General features: G+C 46.9%; 1 protein-coding gene across 1 annotated transcript in view; it reads right to left on the reverse strand.

Annotated features, from left to right (window-relative positions):
- Positions 1-2,258: 2,258 nt before the first annotated feature.
- Positions 2,259-22,290, reverse strand: part of LOC129865906 (spastin-like) — a 28,817-nt gene continuing 8,785 nt past the window's right edge. Inside the window, exons 6-16 of the mRNA XM_055939019.1 lie at positions 22,166-22,259; positions 13,836-13,910; positions 12,321-12,392; positions 11,464-11,539; positions 10,646-10,737; positions 9,214-9,293; positions 7,539-7,581; positions 7,327-7,406; positions 6,930-7,000; positions 5,732-5,772; positions 2,259-5,324 (exon numbers count right to left, since the gene is read on the reverse strand). Of these exons, the coding sequence (XP_055794994.1) occupies positions 5,199-5,324; positions 5,732-5,772; positions 6,930-7,000; positions 7,327-7,406; positions 7,539-7,581; positions 9,214-9,293; positions 10,646-10,737; positions 11,464-11,539; positions 12,321-12,392; positions 13,836-13,910; positions 22,166-22,259 (850 nt within the window). The 3' untranslated portion in view covers positions 2,259-5,198. The remainder of the gene's footprint in view (positions 5,325-5,731; positions 5,773-6,929; positions 7,001-7,326; positions 7,407-7,538; positions 7,582-9,213; positions 9,294-10,645; positions 10,738-11,463; positions 11,540-12,320; positions 12,393-13,835; positions 13,911-22,165; positions 22,260-22,290) is intronic.

The raw sequence follows: 22,290 nt of genomic DNA on the forward strand, positions 1-22,290 counted from the left end.
AAAACCTTTGTTTATTTTCACACAAGGTAAGACAGGCCACTCCAACCCCCTCCAGTTTGGAAGACAGGCCACTCCAACCCCCTCCAGTTGGAAGACAGGCCACTCCAACCCCCTCCAGTTGGAAGACAGGCCACTCCAACCCCCTCCAGTTGGAAGACAGGCCACTCCAACCCCCTCCAGTTGGAAGACAGGCCACTCCAACCCCCTCCAGTTGGAAGACAGGCCACTCCAACCCCCTCCAGTTGGAAGACAGGCCACTCCAACCCCCTCCAGTTGGAAGACAGGCCACTCCTACCCCCTCCAGTTGGAAGACAGGCCACTCCTACCCCCTCCAGTTGGAAGACAGGCCACTCCTACCCCCTCCAGTTGGAAGACAGGCCACTCCTACCCCCTCCAGTTGGAAGACAGGCCACTCCAACCCCCTCCAGTGGCAGTTACAGCAGCTGAGTGATCGGCCGATATCATTCTTAGTGAAATCCTCCTTTAGGTGACAGGTGTGAAACTCATCATTCCACGGAGGGCAGCGTGTCTGCCAGTTTTGACTCCTCCCTTGTACTTGATTGATCAATCAACAAAATGTCACTTATGAGTTATAAACGCCCTATACCTTTGACTAGTTAGCACGCAGGACACAACATTTTGGAATGTTCAGATAGAAATATGTAACAGAACAAACAACATGTAGACAAAGGAATCATGTTGGCTCTATTCACGGAATTTCTATCTGCAACGTTCGACAACGTTTCGGGGGAACTGGAGGTTGTTTAGGTTTTAATTTAACTGAAAGGAAACAACTAAAACCAGCAGCCTCTCAGCCCTCCATGGAATGAGTTGGGACACCCCCCAGCCCTCCATGGAATGAGTTGGGACACCCCCCCCAGCCCTCCATGGAATGAGTTGGGACACCCCCCCTCTCAGCCCTCCATGGAATGAGTTGGGACACCCCCCCCCCCCCCTCAGCCCTCCATGGAATGAGTTGGGACACCCCCCCTCTCAGCCCTCCATGGAATGAGTTGGGACACCCCCCCCCCCTCAGCCCTCCATGGAATGAGTTGGGACACCCCCCCCCCCTCAGCCCTCCATGGAATGAGTTGGGACACCCCCCAGCCCTCCATGGAATGAGTTGGGACACCCCCCCCCACATGGAATGAGTTGGGACACCCCCCCAGCCCTCCATGGAATGAGTTGGGACACCCCCAGCCCTCCAAGGAGTGAGTTGGGACACCCCCCAGCCCTCCAAGGAGTGAGTTGGGACACCCCCCCAGCCCTCCAAGGAGTGAGTTGGGACACCCCCCCAGCCCTCCATGGAATGAGTTGGGACACCCCCAGCCCTCCAAGGAGTGAGTTGGGACACCCCCCAGCCCTCCAAGGAGTGAGTTGGGACACCCCCCTCTCAGCCCTCCATGGAATGAGTTGGGACACCCCCCTCCCACATGGAATGAGTTGGGACACCCCCCCAGCCCTCCATGGAATGAGTTGGGACACCCCCAGCCCTCCAAGGAGTGAGTTGGGACACCCCCCAGCCCTCCAAGGAGTGAGTTGGGACACCCCCCCCCCCACATGGAATGAGTTGGGACACCCCCCCAGCCCTCCATGGAATGAGTTGGGACACCCCCAGCACTCCAAGGAGTGAGTTGGGACACCCCCCAGCCCTCCAAGGAATGAGTTGGGACACCCCCCCAGCCCTCCATGGAATGAGTTGGGACACCCCCAGCCCTCCAAGGAGTGAGTTGGGACACCCCCCCCCCCCACATGGAATGAGTTGGGACACCCCCCCAGCCCTCCATGGAATGAGTTGGGACACCCCCAGCCCTCCAAGGAGTGAGTTGGGACACCCCCCAGCCCTCCAAGGAATGAGTTGGGACACCCCCCCAGCCCTCCATGGAATGAGTTGGGACACCCCCAGCCCTCCATGGAATGAGTTGGGACACCCCCAGCCCTCCAAGGAGTGAGTTGGGACACCCCCCAGCCCTCCATGGAATGAGTTGGGACACCCCACCACACATGGAATGAGTTGGGACACCCCCCCTCCCACCCCCACCCCTCCATGGAATGAGTTGGGACATCCCCCCATGGAATGAGTTGGGACATCCCCCCATGGAATGAGTTGGGACACCCCCCCCAGCCTCAGATGACATCTGTAAGATGTAGATAGCAAATCAGAGGATGATGAGAGTAAAACTAAAACTGATCATCAGTTACTTTACTAAATAAGTTAATCATTATCATAACATCAATCCGATTACACTGATCAGAAATATGGATCAGATTGCAACTTTATTATCCATTTATACGTTTTATTGGGATCCCCGTTAATAGCGACAGCTAGTCTTCCTGGGTTTTCGACAAATAACAAAAAATACATTAAAATTGTAAAGTATTTTTAGTCTGTAAACACATTAACATAGACAGACTTACATGCATACATTAATACACGTACTGAACAGTTGACTTAACTAGATGACTAGGTCAGAGAGGGAGAGGCGCTGTGTTGGCCCACGGTTGAATCTAGTTGATGATCCCTGGTTTAAAAAGGCAATCGCAAGAAGTTAAGTCTCCTCAACAACCACACCATTCATTGCCAGATTCAGCGGAGGTCTAGAACTTGCGAAGAATGATTTGTACCAAATACAATACTCTTAGTTTTTAGAGATGTTCAGGACTAGTTTATTACTAGCCATCCATTCTAAAAAAACTATTTGTTTAGAGTTGCAGGGATTTCACTAGCTGTGGTTGGTGACGTGTACACTGAACGGACAAAACATTAAGCACAACTGCTCTTTCCATGACAGGCTGACCGGGTGATCCCCTACTGATGTCACCTGCAAAATCCACTTTAAAATCAGATAAAAAAAATACAAATTAAAAGATTTTTAAGCCTTGAGACATGGATTGTGTATGTGTGCCATTCAGAGGGTGAATGGGCAAGACAGGTTTAGTTAATTGCCTTTGAACGGGGTATGGTAGTAGGTGCCAGGCGCACCGGTTTGTGACAAAAACTGCAACGCTGCTGGGTTTTTCAACACTCAATAGTGTCCAGTGTGTATCAAGAATGGTCCACCACCCAGCCAGCCAACTTGACACAACTGTGGGAAGCATTGGAGTCAACATGGGCCAGCTTCCCTGTGGAACGCTTTCAACACCTTGAGGAGGCAATATGGGAGTCTGGGCAGGGGGGCTAAAGTCCTGTCTTTATGCAGTAGCTATATACACAGTAGTATAATTTCAACTCTCAAAGCTGTCAATACAACAATATCAACAAATCAGAATGCAATTCCTGTCTCTATGCAATTTTCTAAATTTGCAATTAATCAAATTCTACAGTGATGGTCTACTCTATGTTTCTCTATCTCCCTCCCTCAAAACTGACGCAAACGCTGAAACTGGGAGAGACTATGGTGTGCACTAATGAACACATCCCTGGTTCCATCACGTCTCCGATGGAACTAACCCAGCTAGCAAATTTGGTTCGTTGGAAGTTACGGGAACATACGGTTTAGGTTTCACATTGGTTGTGAGAACGAAGCCATATGCTTCCCGAGCGGTAAAAATGTATGTTTATTTTTTTTTAAACGTTCTGAGAATAGAAGAAGTGAAAACGTCGACTGTTCTGGGTTCATTTTTAGGTTGCAGGGAGGTTCTGAGAACGTTTTACTCTGATTCCTTGATAATTTAAATTTTTTATTTTTTAAATGTTTTTATTTTATTTTCACTATTTTATTTTTCTTCTATTTGTTAGTTGTATTTTTAACTGTATTGTTGGGAAAGGGCTCGTAAGTAAAGCATTTAATGGTAAAGTCTATACTTGTTGTATTCGGCACAGCTTTCCCGGGAGGTTTTTATTAGTGCTGTGAAAATGGAAATGTATAAGTTATATGGAGGTTTCTGAAAAACTTCCTTAAAACGTTCACTGAATATTTCTATAAGACTTTTAATAACACTGCTCGCTTAGGTTAACTGTTTGGAACTCCCAGCACAGATAAGACACATGGACAATGAATTTGCTTAGGCGTTAAATCATCCAAAACACATTTATTTTATATTGTGACACGGCATCAGTGAGATTCAAACCTATAATCTTCTGTTCTCTATCCGTGGAATTAGTCCACTGCACCAACAGGATGGAGCTAGCATGCCATGTTTTATAACTAATACGAAGCTGTTCATTTTAGTTTATTTAAAAACAGACCCCATTTCAAAGGAAACACGGACTCATTAAGACACAGGTGTCAAACTCATTCCACGGAGGGCCGAGTGTCTGCGGGTTTTCGCTCCTCCCTTGTACTTGATTGATGAATTAACATCACTAATTAGTTAGGAACTCCCCACACCTGGTTGTCTAGGGCTTTATTGAAAGGAAAAACCAAAAACCTGCAGACACTAGGCCCTCCGTGGAATGAGTTTGACACCCCTGCATTAAGATCAGCTATGGCACAGGTGTCAAACTCATTCCACGGGGGGCCGAGTGTCTGCGGGTTTTCGCTCCTCCCTTGTACTTGATTGATTAATTAACATCACTAATTAGTTAGGAACTCCCCACACCTGGTTGTCTAGGGCTTTATTGAAAGGAAAAAACAAAAACCTGCAGACACTAGGCCCTCTGTGGAATGAGTTTGACACCCCTGAGCTATGGCCAATTAGTGGGCGCGGCCAACACACCTGAACACACTTAACAAGATAGAGGATAGAGAGAGTTTTGTTGACGCTGAGAACAGTATGTTTTAATAATAACATTCTTAGAACGTTCTGTGAACGTTAAAGTTGTCTTGTGTTTTTTTTTATAGAACGTTTTAACACTCTCAAATTATTATTATTATAATTATTTTTATTTTTTTCACATGAATTTAAATAGAACCACGAGGCAATCTGTAGGAAACGTTTTGTTTAAAGTACTGAAATTCCCACAGAAGAACGTTGTTTCTTAGCATTCTCTGAACTATTTGAGAACATTCCCAACGTCAAACCAGCTGGAGAACGTTCCCAGAACGTTTGAACTTTTAGGAAATCTTCTGGTTAAAGCATTGAAATACCCTTAAAATGTACTGAGAATGTTCCAAAGCCAAACGACTCCCTGTACCATTCCCAGAAAGTTGTGAAAAAGTTTTAAGGCAAAATAACCATAGGACAACCACGCTCTAAGAAACAAATGGTTCTCAGAACGTTATGTGCTAGCTGGGAAATGAGTTAGTTCCATGGTTCTAGAAGGCTGTAGTGTCTCCGTAGTCAGTGTTCCATCGTACATAGAGGTCCAGGGTTGTGGGACTGACACTGGGCTTAATACGCTTCAGAGAATCCTCAAAGTCCTTGCAGCGGATGTTACGCATCTGTAACAAGCATCAGCATACACAGAAATATATTCTCTATTTCATACACAGAAATATATTCTCTATTTCATACACAGAAATATATTCTCTATTTCATACACAGAAATATATTCTCTATTTCATACACAGAAATGACATAACCAAAAGTATGTGGACAAGGTGGCATCCTATGACGGTGCCACATTGAAAGTCACTGAGCTCTTCAGTCAGGCCCATTCTACTGCCAATGTTTGTCTATGGAGATTGCATGGCCGTGTGCTCGATTTTATACACCTGTCAGCAACGGGTGTGGCTGAAATAGCTGAATCTACTAATTTGAAGTGGTGTCCACATACTTTTGGTTATGTAGTGTATATTCTCCATTCATGTCAGACTGTCTATCGTAGCTTTGAGCTGTTATAACTTACATCACTAGCAGCCATGTTTTTCACTTGCTCTGGTCCAAGTTCTGTGTAAACAGACAAAACAAACATGATCAGACACCAGGCATAAAGACATTGTAGCGACCTTAACCCCACACTTAGCGACCTCGTCAAGGCATAAAGACATTGTAGCGACCTTAACCCAACACTTAGCGACCTCGTCAAGGCATAAAGACATTGTAGCGACCTTAACCCCCCTCAAGTTTGTTACAATATTATAATATACACCGACCAGACAGTTTGTTAGGTACACCCAACTAGTACGGGGATCGGACCCCACTTTAACTCCAGAACGGCCTTAATTCTCTGGGGAATTCTACAAGGGTGTCGGAAACGTTCCACAAGGATGTCGGCCCATGCTGACGCGATGTCATCAGGGCAGTTGCTGCAGATTGGGCGGCGGTACATTCGTGCTGCTAACGGCTCGTTCCATCTCATCCCGTTATACTCTATTAGGTTGAGGTGTGGGACTGACCAGGACCACTCAAGTACACTGAATTCACCATCATGTTCCAGGAGGTGTTTTTTTCTCCCCCCCTTCCTCAAATAGTCCAGTGTTGGTGATGGCGTGCCCACTGGAGCTGCTGCTTCTTCTTCTTCTTGTTTTTAGCTGATAGGAGTGGAACCCTGTGTGGTCGTCCGCTGCAACAGCCAATCCATGACGGGGATCACCGAGTTGTGCGTTCCTGAGTTGCCGTTCTGCACACCACTGTTGTACTGCGCTGTTATGTGTCTGTTTGTGGCCGGCCTGTTAGCGTGCACCATTCTTACCATTCTCCTTTTCACCCCTTATCATCAACGAGCTGTTCCCCCCCCGCCCCTCACAGGACTGCCGTTGACTGGATGTTTTTTTGTTTGTTTGTCGACACCGTTCTCAGGAATCCCTTAGACGCTGTCGTGCGTGAAAAGCCCAGGAGGGCGGCTGTTTCAGTGATCCGTTCTGCTTGGCACCGACCGATCATACCACGCTCAAAGTCACTAGTTTTGCCCATTCTAACGTTCAGTGGAACAGTAACTGAATGCCTCGATGCCTGTCTGCCTGCTTTATATGGTAGGAGCGATCCGAGGTGTACCTAATAAACTGTCCGGTTAGTGTATATAGGTATAGTTAGGTACATTGTCTATTGCATATAGCCATAACTTTTGGGCATTGGGACAGGCTGAAAGATAGGCCTTTACTCACCCCTGATTGGTCCAAGCGCAGCATCCTTAGCCAACGACGTAAGATCACTTCCTGAATAGCCCCCCGTCATTCTGAGAAGGTTTATATTTCGGTTAGAGCATGTTTAGGTTATATAGTTTATGCTTTAGGGAGGGGGGGGGGGTGGCCTAGTGTAACGTAGTGTGAAAACTTAAATTGCTAGATGGGCTAATTCCTTCTGGTTGAGTGGGTGTCCATGTTGAAAACTTACTTTGCTAGATGGGCTAATTCCTTCTGGTTGAGTGGGCGTCCATGTTGAAAACTTACTTTGCTAGATGGGCTAATTCCTTCTGGTTGAGTGGGCGTCCATGTTGAAAACTTACTTTGCTAGATGGGCTAATTCCTTCTGGTTGAGTGGGCGTCCATGTTGAAAACTTACTTTGCTAGATGGGCTAATTCCTTCTGGTTGAGTGGGTGTCCATGCTTTCCCAGTAGATTCTTCAGCAACTTGAAACGCGTCTATGATGATAGAAAACACATAACATTGGTTTAAAAAAATAATAATCAGAAAATCTACCCAGTAAACCACTGAAGTCATAACAACGTTCAGTGACGGTCCTGCACAAGGGGAAACATACAACATGTATTTACCTCCTCTGTTGGTAAGGTTACATGAACCCTTTTGACAAATCGCCTGTAAAAGGAAAAACAAAATAACAAATTAAGCATTGTCACCAAGGGTTAGAACCGGTTCAGGGAACAGAACCGAAAACAATGACATGAAAAGAATCAGAACTGTGAATGAAAGTGATCTATATTGGTTATGGAACAGAACCGCTATTTTCCCTAGTCGTTTTAGGCTACCTGCCTCTCCCCCTCCGAAGCATAGGCTACAGTAGCCTACTGACGTTACAAGCCTGATTCGGAAATTAGGGAGAGAGAGAGATTTTTTTTTATTAGAAAATAATGGATAAACTTTTTCAATGCTAATTAAGGATACTATATTGATCACGTTGGATTTATTAACTGCCAAAAAAAAAAGATAAGACGTGTTTTGATTTTAATTCCGGTGCCGCTCTGCACACACAAGCTTATTAGCTAGCTACCTCTGGCTTTAACATCGGACCAAATCCAGGAAGTTCAAAAACATTCAAAGTTCCTTCCTTCATAGAAGCTGCTATATTACATGTATAATTCTGTGGAGCTAATTTCAGATAAAGCATGTCATAACAACATGCCCAGTGCTACAAACCAACCCCTCTTCTCCTTCACCCTCTCTCCCCACCCGTTTGTCACATCTCGCGCCTCTACACTGGTCTGTCCAATGCATTACACTGTACATAGTTAACCCGCTCCATAGCAAGCTGCTCTATCCGCACTGAGTGGCCATTTAATGATGAGATAAATGTAAACAACAACAAAAAAACGATTTCAGAGGTTTTGAAAAAAGAACGATATAAAATGTTACTTATTTTTTTAGTTTGAACCGGTTCAGAGCTTTATTTTGTGTGCAGAGCGTTATTAACTGTTGTAACTTTAATGGGTTACAGAGTTCACGTTTAAGTTAATTCATCGAGCTCTATCTAAAGATATTTGTAATTGTATTAGAATTTGTGTGTTGGAGATTGAGAGAACTACATACATATTTTGTACTGGTTAGTATTGAATTAGGCTTTTGACTGCAAGTTCCAGAATGCCTTGCGACAGGAAGTAGAGAGCGAACGCGCTAGTTAAGTGCAATTGACAGGTGATTATCTTGACTCCTTTACGCTAGCAACTCATTATTCATTGTTCTGTAGAATCTAAAGTTTGTAAATGTAACGTGCACAAGTATTATTACAAAAAAGAAGCTTTCATATCAAACCCGACGCCCCGAGTCATTACTTTGAAGATAGTTATTCTATACCATGCTTTATGTGTGTGTGAGTGTATCATGTCCAGTACCTGAGCACAGCTTGGTCTTCCTGTGTTGTGTTGTGTTGAGTACCTGAGCACAGCTTGGTCTTCCTGTGTTGTGTTGTGTTGAGTACCTGAGCACAGCTTGGTCTTCCTGTGTTGTGTTGTGTTGAGTACCTGAGCACAGCTTGGTCTTCCTGTGTGTGTTGTGTTGAGTACCTGAGCACAGCTTGGTCTTCCTGTGTGTGTTGTGTTGAGTACCTGAGCACAGCTTGGTCTTCCTGTGTGTGTTGTGCTCAGTACCTGAGCACAGCTTGGTCTTCCTGTGTGTGTTGTGCTCAGTACCTGAGCACAGCTTGGTCTTCCTGTGTTGTGTTGTGTTGAGTACCTGAGCACAGCTTGGTCTTCCTGTGTGTGTTGTGCTCAGTACCTGAGCACAGCTTCGTCCAGCTCCTGTGGTCTGTTTGTAGCGCCCATCACCAGAACCCTCTCTGCCCCTTCTGACTGCACCTGCAACCATCCAGGAGACGAGTGTTGTTGAAGGAAACCTACACCAGACATACAAAAGTATGTGGACACCACTTCAAATTAGTGGATTCAGCCATTTCAGCCACACCCGTTGCTGACAGGTGTATAAAATTGTGCACACTGCCATGCAATCTCCATAGACAGACATTGGCAGTAGAATGGCCTTACTGAAGAGCTCAGTGACCTTCAACGTGGCACAGTCATAGGATGCTACCTTTCCAACAAGTCAGTCCGTTAAATTTCTGCCTTGCTAGAGCTTCCCTGGTTAACTCTGAAGTGGAAACTTTGTGAAGTGGAAACGTCTAGGATCAACAACGGCTCAGCCGTGAAGCGGTAGGCCACATAAGCTCACAGAACGGGACCGCCGGGTGCTGAAGCGCATAAAAATCGTGTGTCCTCTGTTGCAACACTCACTACCGAGTTCAAAACTGACTCTGGAAGCAACGTCAGCACAAGAACTGTTCGTCGGGAGCTTCTTGAAATGGGTTTCCGTGGCCGAGCAGCCGCAAACGAGCATAAGATCACCATGCGCAATGCCAAGCGTTCTCTGGAGTGATGAATCACGCTTCACCTTCTGGCAGTCCGACAGACGAATCTGGTTTTGGCAGGAGAACACTACCTGCCCCAATGCGTAGTGCCAAGTGTAAAGTTTGGTGGAGGAGGAATAATGGTCTGGGGCTGTTTTTCATGGTTCGGGCCCCTTAGTTCCAGTGAAGGGAAATCTTAACGCTACAGCATACAATGGCATTCTAGATGATTTTGTGCTTCTAACTTTGTGGCAACTGTTTGGGGAAGGCCCTTTCCTGTTTCCGCATGACATTGCCCCCGTGCAACAAAGCGAGGTCCATACAGAAATGGTTTGTCGCGCATACAGAAATGGTTTGTCGCGATCGGTGTGGAAGAACTTGACTGGCCTGCACAGAGCCCTGACCTCAACCCTATCGAACACCTTTTGGGATGAATCGGAACGCCAACAGTGAGCCAGGCCTAATCACCCAACATCAGTACCGACCTCACTAATGCTCGAGGCTGAATGGAAGCAAGTCCCCGCAGCAATGTTCCAACATCTAGTGGAAAGCCTTCCCAGAAGAGTGGAGGCTGTTATGGCACCAAAGGGGGGACCAACTCCATATTAATGCCCATGATTTTGGAATGAGATGTTCGATGAGCAGGTGTCCACATACTTTTGGTCATGTAGTGTGCATAAGGTATTTTGTAGCTCATTAAAAATAACATACACGAAACATTCATAAAACAGTACATAGGAATTGCAACTGCCGTTGATAATTGCAGCGCGAGTAACATTACCGTGACATAACTAAAATGGTCGTTACCCCATCAAACTGTATGAGAAACTCTGTTTTTAACCGGCGGCTGGCATCGTGTTCTCCCTCCCTTCTCTCACAGAGCAGGCTGTCGATCTCATCTGGGAGGACGGCAAACAGACAGGAAACACAGCGAGCGTCACCACAACGTCAATGAATAGCCACTGTCTGTTCAGTCTCTCAGAAACAAACAAACATAAAACATTTTTATTAAAGCTGTAAAATGTCACTTTTTTTGGACGACCTGACCAAATTCACATAGAAATGTGAAATATAGATCTGTCGTTCTCATTGAAATCAAGTCTAAGAAGCAGTAGATCTGTTCTATGTGCCCTATTTCTATGCTTCTCGTTCTTAAGTTTAGTTTTTGCATCTTTTACTTTCGGTTTTGTACACCAGCGACAAACAGCTGAAAATACAATATTTTTGGTTATAGAAAAGCACTTTCGATGGTACAATGACTGTCTACACTATACTTAGTAGTTTAGTCACATAAACTGAAATTAGGCAAACTATTAGAATATTAGCAACCAGGAAATTGAGGAGCGATTTCTTCATCTTTAACTAGTCCAATTCACCCCTCACTATGTAAAGCGCTTCGAGTACCTCATGATGTAGAAAGTCGCTATAAAAATCCAATCCGTTAGTAAACTAATGAACGGTCAGTTTTTTTGGGGCAGACTAAAAGCCGAGTCCTAGACTAAAAAAAAAATAACCAATGGAAAATGTCAAGTTAAAATATCACTGTTGGACGTTAGATCACTGTTGGACCATGTTGAGTATACTGTATGGGTAAAAATACATTCAATACAATCACTCAAACCAACCAATGAAGATGATGGCTGGCTGTACTTCTCTGGCCACAGCAAACAGAGCTCTGACCAGCTTCTCTCCCTCTCCCACCTGGAAAAGAGAGGTACGGGTCAAAGGTCACTCAAGTACAACTACTGGTACGAACACTTTACACTGAAACATAAAAGGTCAACTTTATAAAGTGGTTTTAAAACGATCTTATTGATAGTTGAACTGATCACTCAGCTAACACGAATGTTAATACACTAGGTAGGACATCTCTACCTGGACCCTGGTCTACAGTAGTCCACTACCTTATAGACCCTGGTCTACAGTAGTCCACTACCTTATAGACCCTGGTCTACAGTAGTCCACTACCCTGGTCTACAGTAGTCCACTACCTTATAGACCCTGGTCTACAGTAGTCCACTACCCTGGTCTACAGTAGTCCACTACCCTATAGACCCTGGTGTACAGTAGTCCACTACCCTGGTCTACAGTAGTCCACTACCCTGGTCTACAGTAGTCCACTACCCTGGTCTACAGTAGTCCACTACCCTGGTCTACAGTAGTCCACTACCCTGGTCTACAGTAGTCCACTACCCTGGTCTACAGTAGTCCACTACCCTGGTCTACAGTAGTCCACTACCCTGGTCTACAGTAGTCCACTACCCTGGTCTACAGTAGTCCACTACCCTGGTCTACAGTAGTCCACTACCCTGGTCTACAGTAGTCCACTACCCTGGTCTACAGTAGTCCACTACCCTGGTCTACAGTAGTCCACTACCCTGGTCTACAGTAGTCCACTACCCTGGTCTACAGTAGTCCACTACCTAGAGAATAGGGTGCCATTTTGGGCACAGTAAACGACACCAGTCTTCAGACTCCTCACCCATTTAGAAGTCAGACTGGAAGCACTGATGTTAAAGAAGGTGGCGTGGGACTCCATGGCAACTGCTTTGGCCTGGGTAGAGGGACAACAGAGATCATTATCATGAGAAAGAGGACTCCATTTCTACTGCTTTGGCCTGGGTAGAGGGACAACAGAGATCAATTTATTATCATGAGAAAGATGACTCCATTTCTATTGCTTTGGCCTGGGTAGAGGGACAACAGAGATCACTATCATGAGAATGAGGACTCCATTTCTACTGCTTTGGTCTGGGTAGAGGGACAACAGAGATCAATTTATTATCATGAGAAAGAGGACTCCATTTCTACTGCTTTGGTCTGGGTAGAGGGACAACATAGATCATTATCATGAGAAAGAGGTCTCCATTTCTATTGCTTTGGCCTGGGTAGAGGGACAGCAGAGATCAATTTATTATCATGAGAAAGAGGACTCCATTTCTATTGCTTTGGCCTGGGTAGAGGGACAACAGAGATCATTATCATGAGAAAGAGGACTCCATTTCTACTGCTTTGGCCTGGGTAGAGGGACAACAGAGATCAATTTAATATCATGAGAAGGAGGACTCCATTTCTACTGCTTTGGCCTGGGTAGAGGGACAACAGAGATCATTATCATGAGAAAGAGGTCTCCATTTCTATTGCTTTGGCCTGGGTAGAGGGACAGCAGAGATCAATTTATTATCATGAGAAAGAGGACTCCATTTCTACTGATTTGGTCTGGGTAGAGGGACAACAGAGATCAATGTATTATCATGAGAAAGAGGACTCCATTTCTACTGCTTTGGCCTGGGTAGAGGGACAACATAGATCATTATCATGAGAAAGAGGACTCCATTTCTACTGCTTTGGCCTGGGTAGAGGGACAAGAGAGATCAATGTATTATCATGAGAAAGAGGACTCCATTTCTACTGCTTTGGCCTGGGTAGAGGGACAACATAGATCATTATCATGAGAAAGAGGACTCCATTTCTACTGCTTTGGTCTGGGTAGAGGGACAGCAGAGATCAATTCATTATCATGAGAAAGAGGACTCCATTTCTACTGCTTTGGCCTGGGTAGAGGGACAACAGAGATCATTATCATGAGAAAGAGGACTCCATTTCTACTGCTTTGGCCTGGGTAGAGGGACAACAGAGATCAATTTATTATCATGAGAAAAAGGACTCCATTTCTACTGCTTTGGCCTGGGTAGAGGGACAACATAGATCATTATCATGAGAAAGAGGACTCCATTTCTACTGCTTTGGCCTGGGTAGAGGGACAACAGAGACATTTATTATCATGTGAAAGAGGACTCCATTTCTACTGCTTTGGTCTGGGTAGAGGGACAACAGAGACATTTATTATCATGAGAAAGAGGACTCCATTTCTACTGCTTTGGTCTGGGTAGAGGGACAACAGAGACATTTATTATCATGAGAAAGAGGCATAATGTCTTCAACATGCAGTCAACACCACATGATGTCATTTGATGGTCACAAACGTTTGACTCACCAGCATGGTCTTTCCGTTGCCTGGGGGACCAAAGAGGAGCAGACCTCGTGCAGGGGATCTGAGACCAGTGAACAGCTAGAGGGGAACAACAACATTATAGACTGGGGTAGAGACAACACCATAGACTGGACTAGAGACAGCACCACACCATAGACTGGACTAGAGACAGCACCACCACCATAGACTGGACTAGAGACAGCACCACCACCATAGACTGGACTAGAGACAGCAACACCATAGACTGGACTAGAGACAGCACCACCATAGACTGGGGTAGAGACAGCACCACACCATAGACTGGACAAGAGACAACACCACCACCATAGACTGGACTAGAGACAGCACCAGCACCATAGACTGGACTAGAGACAGCACCACACCATAGACTGGACTAGAGACAGCACCACGCCATAGACTGGACTAGAGACAGCACAACGCCATAGACTGGACTAGAGACAGCACAACGCCATAGACTGGACTAGAGACAGCACTATAGACTGGGGTAGAGACAGCACAACACCACCATAGACTGGACTAGAGACAACACCACCCCCATAGACTGGACAAGAGACAACACTATAGACTGGGGTAGAGACAGCACAACACCATAGACTGGACTAGAGACAACACCACCACCATAGACTGGACTAGAGACAGCACCACCACCATAGACTGGACTAGAGACAGCACCACCACCATAGACTGGACTAGAGACAACACCATAGACTGGGGTAGAGACAACACTATAGACTGGACTAGAGACAGCACCACCACCATAGACTGGGGTAGAGACAGCACCACCGCCATAGACTGGACTAGAGACAGCACCACCCCCATAGACTGGACTAGAGACAACACCACCCCCATAGACTGGACTAGAGACAACGCTATAGACTGGACTAGAGACAACACTATAGACTGGGGTAGAGACAGCACCACCATAGACTGGGGTAGAGACAGCACCACCATAGACTGGGGTAGAGACAGCACCACCACCATAGACTGGACTAGAGACAACACCACCACCATAGACTGGACTAGAGACAACACTATAGACTGGACTAGAGACAGCACCACACCATAGACTGGGGTAGAGACAGCACTATAGACTGGGGTAGAGACAACACAACACCATAGACTGGACTAGAGACAGCACAACACCATAGACTGGACTAGAGACAGCACAACACCAGACTGGGGTAGAGACAGCACAACACCATAGACTGGGGTAGAGACAGCACAACACCATAGACTGGACTAGAGACAGCACAACACCATAGACTGGACTAGAGACAACACAACACCATAGACTGGACTAGAGACAGCACCACCACCATAGACTGGGATAGAGACAGCACCACCACTATAGACTGGACTAGAGACAGCACAACACCATAGACTGGACTAGAGACAACACCACCACCATAGACTGGACTAGAGACAACACAACACCATAGACTGGACTAGAGACAGCACCACCACCATAGACTGGACTAGAGACAGCACCACCACCATAGACTGGACTAGAGACAGCACCACACCATAGACTGGACTAGAGACAGCACCACGCCATAGACTGGACTAGAGACAGCACAACGCCATAGACTGGACTAGAGACAGCACAACACCATAGACTGGACTAGAGACAACACAACACCATAGACTGGACTAGAGACAGCACAACACCATAGACTGGACTAGAGACAGCACAACACAATAGACTGGGGTAGAGACAGCACAACACAATAGACTGGGGTAGAGACAGCACAACACCATAGACTGGGGTAGAGACAGCACAACACCATAGACTGGGGTAGAGACAGCACAACACCATAGACTGGACTAGAGACAACACCACCACCATAGACTGGACTAGAGACAGCACCACCACCATAGACTGGACTAGAGACAGCACAACACCATAGACTGGACTAGAGACAGCACCACCACCATAGACTGGGGTAGAGACAGCACCACCACCATAGACTGGACTAGAGACAACACTATAGACTGGGGTAGAGACAGCACCACCACCATAGACTGGACTAGAGACAGCACAACACCATAGACTGGACTAGAGACAACACTATAGACTGGGGTAGAGACAGCACAACACCATAGACTGGGGTAGAGACAGCACCACCATAGACTGGACTAGAGACAGCACTATAGACTGGACTAGAGACAGCACAACACTATAGACTGGACTAGAGACAGCACCACCACCATAGACTGGACTAGAGACAGCACCACCACCATAGACTGGACTAGAGACAGCACCACCACCATAGACTGGACAAGAGACAGCACAACACCATAGACTGGACTAGAGACAGCACAACACCATAGACTGGACTAGAGACAGCATCACCACCATAGACTGGACTAGAGACAGCATCACCACCATAGACTGGACTAGAGACAGCATCACCACCATAGACTGGACTAGAGACAGCACCACCACCATAGACTGGACTAGAGACAGCACCACCACCATAGACTGGACTAGAGACAGCACCACCACCATAGACTGGACTAGAGACAGCACCACCACCATAGACTGGACTAGAGACAGTACCACCACCATAGACTGGACTAGAGACAGCACCACCACCATAGACTGGACTAGAGACAGCACCACACCATAGACTGGACTAGAGACAGCACAACATCATAGACTGGACTAGAGACAGCACAACACCATAGACTGGGGTAGAGACAACACCATAGACTGGACTAGAGACAACACAACACCATAGACTGGACTAGAGACAACACCACCACCATAGACTGGACTAGAGACAACACCACCACCATAGACTGGACTAGAGACAGCACAACACCATAGACTGGACTAGAGACAGCACAACACCATAGACTGGACTAGAGACAGCACACCACCATAGACTGGACTAGAGACAGCACAACACCACAGACTGGACTAGAGACAACGCCGCCATAGACTGGACTAGAGACAACACCACCACCATAGACTGGACTAGAGACAGCACAACACCATAGACTGGACTAGAGACAACACAACACCATAGACTGGACTAGAGACAGCACAACACCATAGACTGGACTAGAGACAGCACACCACCATAGACTGGACTAGAGACAGCACAACACCACAGACTGGACTAGAGACAACACAACACCATAGACTGGACTAGAGACAGCACTACCACCAGACTGGGGTAGAGACAGCACCACCACCATAGACTGGGGTAGAGACAGCACCACCATCGACTGGACTAGAGACAGCACTACCACCAGACTGGGGTAGAGACAGCACACCACCATAGACTGGACTAGAGACAGCACAACACCATAGACTGGGGTAGAGACAGCACCACCATCGACTGGACTAGAGACAACACAACACCATAGACTGACTGGACTAGAGACAGCACAACACCATAGACTGGACTAGAGACAGCACCACCATAGACTGGACTAGAGACAACACAACACCATAGACTGACTGGACTAGAGACAGCACAACACCATAGACTGACTGGACTAGAGACAGCACAACACCATAGACTGACTGGACTAGAGACAGCACAATACCATAGACTGACTGGACTAGAGACAGCACAACCATAGACTGGACTAGAGACAACACAACACCATAGACTGACTGGACTAGAGACAGCACAACACCATAGACTGACTGGACTAGAGACAACACCACCATAGACTGACTGGACTAGAGACAGCACCACCATAGACTGGACTAGAGACAGCACCACCATAGACTGGACTAGAGACAGCACCACTATAGACTGGACTAGAGACAACACTATAGACTGGACTAGAGACAACACTATAGACTGGACTAAAGACAACACTATAGACTGGACTAGAGACAACACTATAGACTGGACTAGAGACAACACTATAGACTGGACTAGAGACAACACTATAGACTGGACTAGAGACAACAGACTGGACTAGATTGAATCGTACTACACCGGCTCCGACGCTCATCTTATGCGGCAGGGCTGGCAAACTACAAAAGGAAGCACAGCCGCGACCTCCCCAGTGACCAGAGCCTACCAGGCGAGCTAAATCAATTCTATGATCACTTTGAGGCAAGCAACACTGAGGCATGCATGAGAGCATCAGCTGTTCCAGACGACTGTGTGATCACGCTCTCCGTAGCCGACGAGAGCAAAACCTTTAAATAGGTCAACATACACAAGGCCGCAGGGCCAGACGGATTACCAGGACGTGTGCTCCGGGCATGTGCTGACCAATTGGTAGGTGTCTTCACTGACATTTTCAACATGTCCCTGTCTGAGACTGTAATACCAACATGTTTCAAGCAGACCACCACAGTCCCTGTGCCCAAGAACACAAAAGCAACCTGCCTAAATGACTACAGACCCGTAGCACTCACGTCTGTAGCCATGAAGTGGTTTGAAAGGCTGGTCATGGCTCACACCAACACCATTATCTCAGAAACCCTAGACCCAGTCCAATTTGCATACCGCCCCAGCAGATCCACAGATGATGCAATCTCTATTTCACTCTCTTTCACACCTGGACAAAATGAACACCTATGTGAGAATGCTGTTCATTGACTACAGCTCAGCGTTCAACACCATAGTGCCCTCAAAGCTCATCACTAAGCTAAGGACCCTGGGACTAAACACCTCCCTCTGCAACTGGATCCTGGACTTCCTGACGGGCCGCCCCCAGGTGGTAAGGGTAGGTAGCAACACATCAGCCACGCTGATCCTCAACACTGGAGCCCCTCAGTGGTTTCTGCTCAGTCCACTCCTGTACTCCCTGTTCACTCATGACCGCACGGCCAGGCACTACTCCAACACCATCATTAAGTTTGCAGACGACACAACACTGGTAGGCCTGATCATCGACAACGACGAGACAGCCTATAGGGAGGAGGTCAGAGACCTGGCCGGGTGGTGCCAGAATAACAACCTATCCCTCAACGTAACCAAGACTAAGGAGATGATTGTGGACTACAGGAAAAGGAGGACCGAGCACGCCCCCATTCTCATCGACGGGGCTGTAGTGGAGCAGGTTGAGCGCTTCAAGTTCCTTGGATGTTCACATCACCGACAAACTAACATGGTCCAAACACACCGAGACAGTCGTGAAGAGGGAACGACAAAACCTATTCCCCCTCAGGAAACTATAAGGATTTGGCATGGGTCCTAAGATCCTCAAAAGGTTCTACAGCTGCAACATCGAGAGCATCCTGACGGGTTGCATCACTGCCTGGTACGGCAACTGCTCACCTCCGACCGCAAGGCACTACAGAGGGTAGTGCGTACGGCCCAGTACATCACTGGGGCCAAGCTTCCTGCCATCCAGGACCTCTATACCAGGCGGTGTAAGAGGAAGGCCCTAAAAATTGCCAAAGATCCCAGCCACCCCAGTCATAGAATGGTCTCTCTACTACCGCATGTCAAGTGGTACTGGAATGCCAAGTCTAGGACCAAAAGTCTTCTCAACAGTTTTTACCCCCAAGCCATAATACTCCTGAACAGGTAATCAAATGGTTACCCAGACTACTTGCATTGCCCCCCCCCCCCCCTCCCTGTTTACACTGCTGCTACTCTCTGTTTATCATATATGCACAGTCACTTGAACTATACATTCATCTACATACTACCTCAATTAGCCCGACTAACCGGTGCCTGTATATAGCCTCTCTGCTGTATATAGCCCCTCTGCTGTATATAGCCCCTCTGCTGTATATAGCCCCTCTGCTGTATATAGCCCCTCTGCTGTATATAGCCCCTCTGCTGTATATAGCCCCTCTGCTGTATATAGCCCCTCTGCTGTATATAGCCCCTCTGCTGTATATAGCCCCTCTGCTGTATATAGCCCCTCTGCTGTTATTATTCACTGTTATTTACTGTTTTTTATTTCCTTACTTATCTATTGTTCACCTAATACCTATTTTTTACTTAAAAATTGCATCGTTGGTAAGTAAGCATTTCACTGTAAGGTCTACACCGGTTATATTCGGCGCACGTGACAAATAAACTTTGATTGGATTTGACTAGAGACAACAGACTGGACTAGAGATAACAAGACAACTGTGAAGCCCGATTCCCACAATAGGGCCGACCTCAACTGTACTGTGCTGGCTCGGGTATTTTCATTTCAAATGGTCCATTTCGGCAAATATGCTGGATGTATAAGCAGGCCAGATCAAAGCAGCTCAGCTTGGCTTGGGTAGGTTTGACCCTAGAATGTGAATCAGGCATAGCTGACAGATAGCAGCTCATAGCCGACAGATAGCAGCTCATAGCCGACAGATAGCAGCTCATAGCCGACAGATAGCAGCTCATAGCCGACAGATAGCAGCTCATAGCTGACCGATAGCAGCTCATAGCCGACAGATAGCAGCTCATAGCTGACAGATAGCAGCTCATAGCCGACAGATAGCAGCTCATAGCCGACAGATAGCAGCTCATAGCCGACAGATAGCAGCTCATAGCCGACAGATAGCAGCTCATAGCCGACAGATAGCAGCTCATAGCCGACAGATAGCAGCTCATAGCCGACAGATAGCAGCTCATAGCTGACCGATAGCAGCTCATAGCTGACCGATAGCAGCTCCTAGCTGACAGATAGCAGCTCATATAGCAGCTCATAACTGACAGATAGCAGCTCATAGCTGACAGATAGCAGCTCATTACTGACAGATAGCAGCTCATAGCTGACAGATAGCAGCTCATAGCTGACAGATAGCAGCTCATAGCTGACAGATAGCAGCTCATAGCTGACAGATAGCAGCTCATTGCTGACAGATAGCAGCTCATTGCTGACAGATAGCAGCTCATAGCTGACAGATAGCAGCTCATAGCTGACAGATAGCAGCTCATAGCTGACAGATAGCAGCTCATTGCCGACAGATAGCAGCTCATTGCCGACAGATAGCAGCTCATTGCCGACAGATAGCAGCTCATTGCCGACAGATAGCAGCTCATTGCCGACAGATAGCAGCTCATTGCCGACAGATAGCAGCTCATTGCCGACAGATAGCAGCTCATAGCCGACAGATAGCAGCTCATAGCCGACAGATAGCAGCTCATAGCCGACAGATAGCAGCTCATAGCCGACAGATAGCAGCTCATAGCCGACCGATAGCAGCTCATAGCCGACCGATAGCAGCTCATAGCTGACCGATAGCAGCTCCTAGCTGACATATAGCAGCTCATAGCTGACAGATAGCAGCTCATATAGCAGCTCATAACTGACAGATAGCAGCTCATAGCTGACAGATAGCAGCTCATTACTGACAGATAGCAGCTCATTACTGACAGATAGCAGCTCATAGCTGACAGATAGCAGCTCATAGCTGACAGATAGCAGCTCATAGCTGACAGATAGCAGCTCATAGCTGACAGATAGCAGCTCATTGCTGACAGATAGCAGCTCATTGCTGACAGATAGCAGCTCATTGCTGACAGATAGCAGCTCATAGCTGACAGATAGCAGCTCATTGCTGACAGATAGCAGCTCATTGCTGACAGATAGCAGCTCATTGCTGACAGATAGCAGCTCATTGCTGACAGATAGCAGCTCATTGCTGACAGATAGCAGCTCATTGCTGACAGATAGCAGCTCATTGCTGACAGATAGCAGCTCATTGCTGACAGATAGCAGCTCATTGCTGACAGATAGCAGCTCATTGCTGACAGATAGCAGCTCATAGCTGACAGATAGCAGCTCATAGCTGACAGATAGCAGCTCATAGCTGACAGATAGCAGCTCATAGCTGACAGATAGCAGCTCATAGCTGACAGATAGCAGCTCATAGCTGACAGATAGCAGCTCATAGCTGACAGATAGCAGCTCATTACTGACAGATAGCAGCTCATTACTGACAGATAGCAGCTCATTACTGACAGATAGCAGCTCATTACTGACAGATAGCAGCTCATTACTGACAGATAGCAGCTCATTGCTGACAGATAGCAGCTCATAGCTGACAGATAGCAGCTCATAGCTGACAGATAGCAGCTCATAGCAGCTCATTACTGACAGATAGCAGCTCATAACTGACAGATAGCAGCTCATAGCTGACAGATAGCAGCTCATAGCTGACAGATAGCAGCTCATAGCTGACAGATAGCAGCTCATAGCTGACAGATAGCAGCTCATAGCTGACAGATAGCAGCTCATTACTGACAGATAGCAGCTCATAACTGACAGATAGCAGCTCATAACTGACAGATAGCAGCTCATTACTGACAGATAGCAGCTCATAGCTGACAGATAGCAGCTCATAGCTGACAGATAGCAGCTCATAGCACAGAGTAGAAAGAAAACATGCTCACCTCAGGTCTGAGTGCAGGTAGGATGACTATCTCCTGAAGAGCTTGTTTAGCCAGCTCCTGACCCGCTATGTCTTCAAAGCTCACTGACGACCCGCTGAAATAAACACACATGTTTAAATGACTCC

The sequence above is a fragment of the Salvelinus fontinalis genome, chromosome 1, assembly GCF_029448725.1.
Source record: "Salvelinus fontinalis isolate EN_2023a chromosome 1, ASM2944872v1, whole genome shotgun sequence".
Taxonomy (NCBI): Eukaryota; Metazoa; Chordata; class Actinopteri; order Salmoniformes; family Salmonidae; genus Salvelinus; species Salvelinus fontinalis.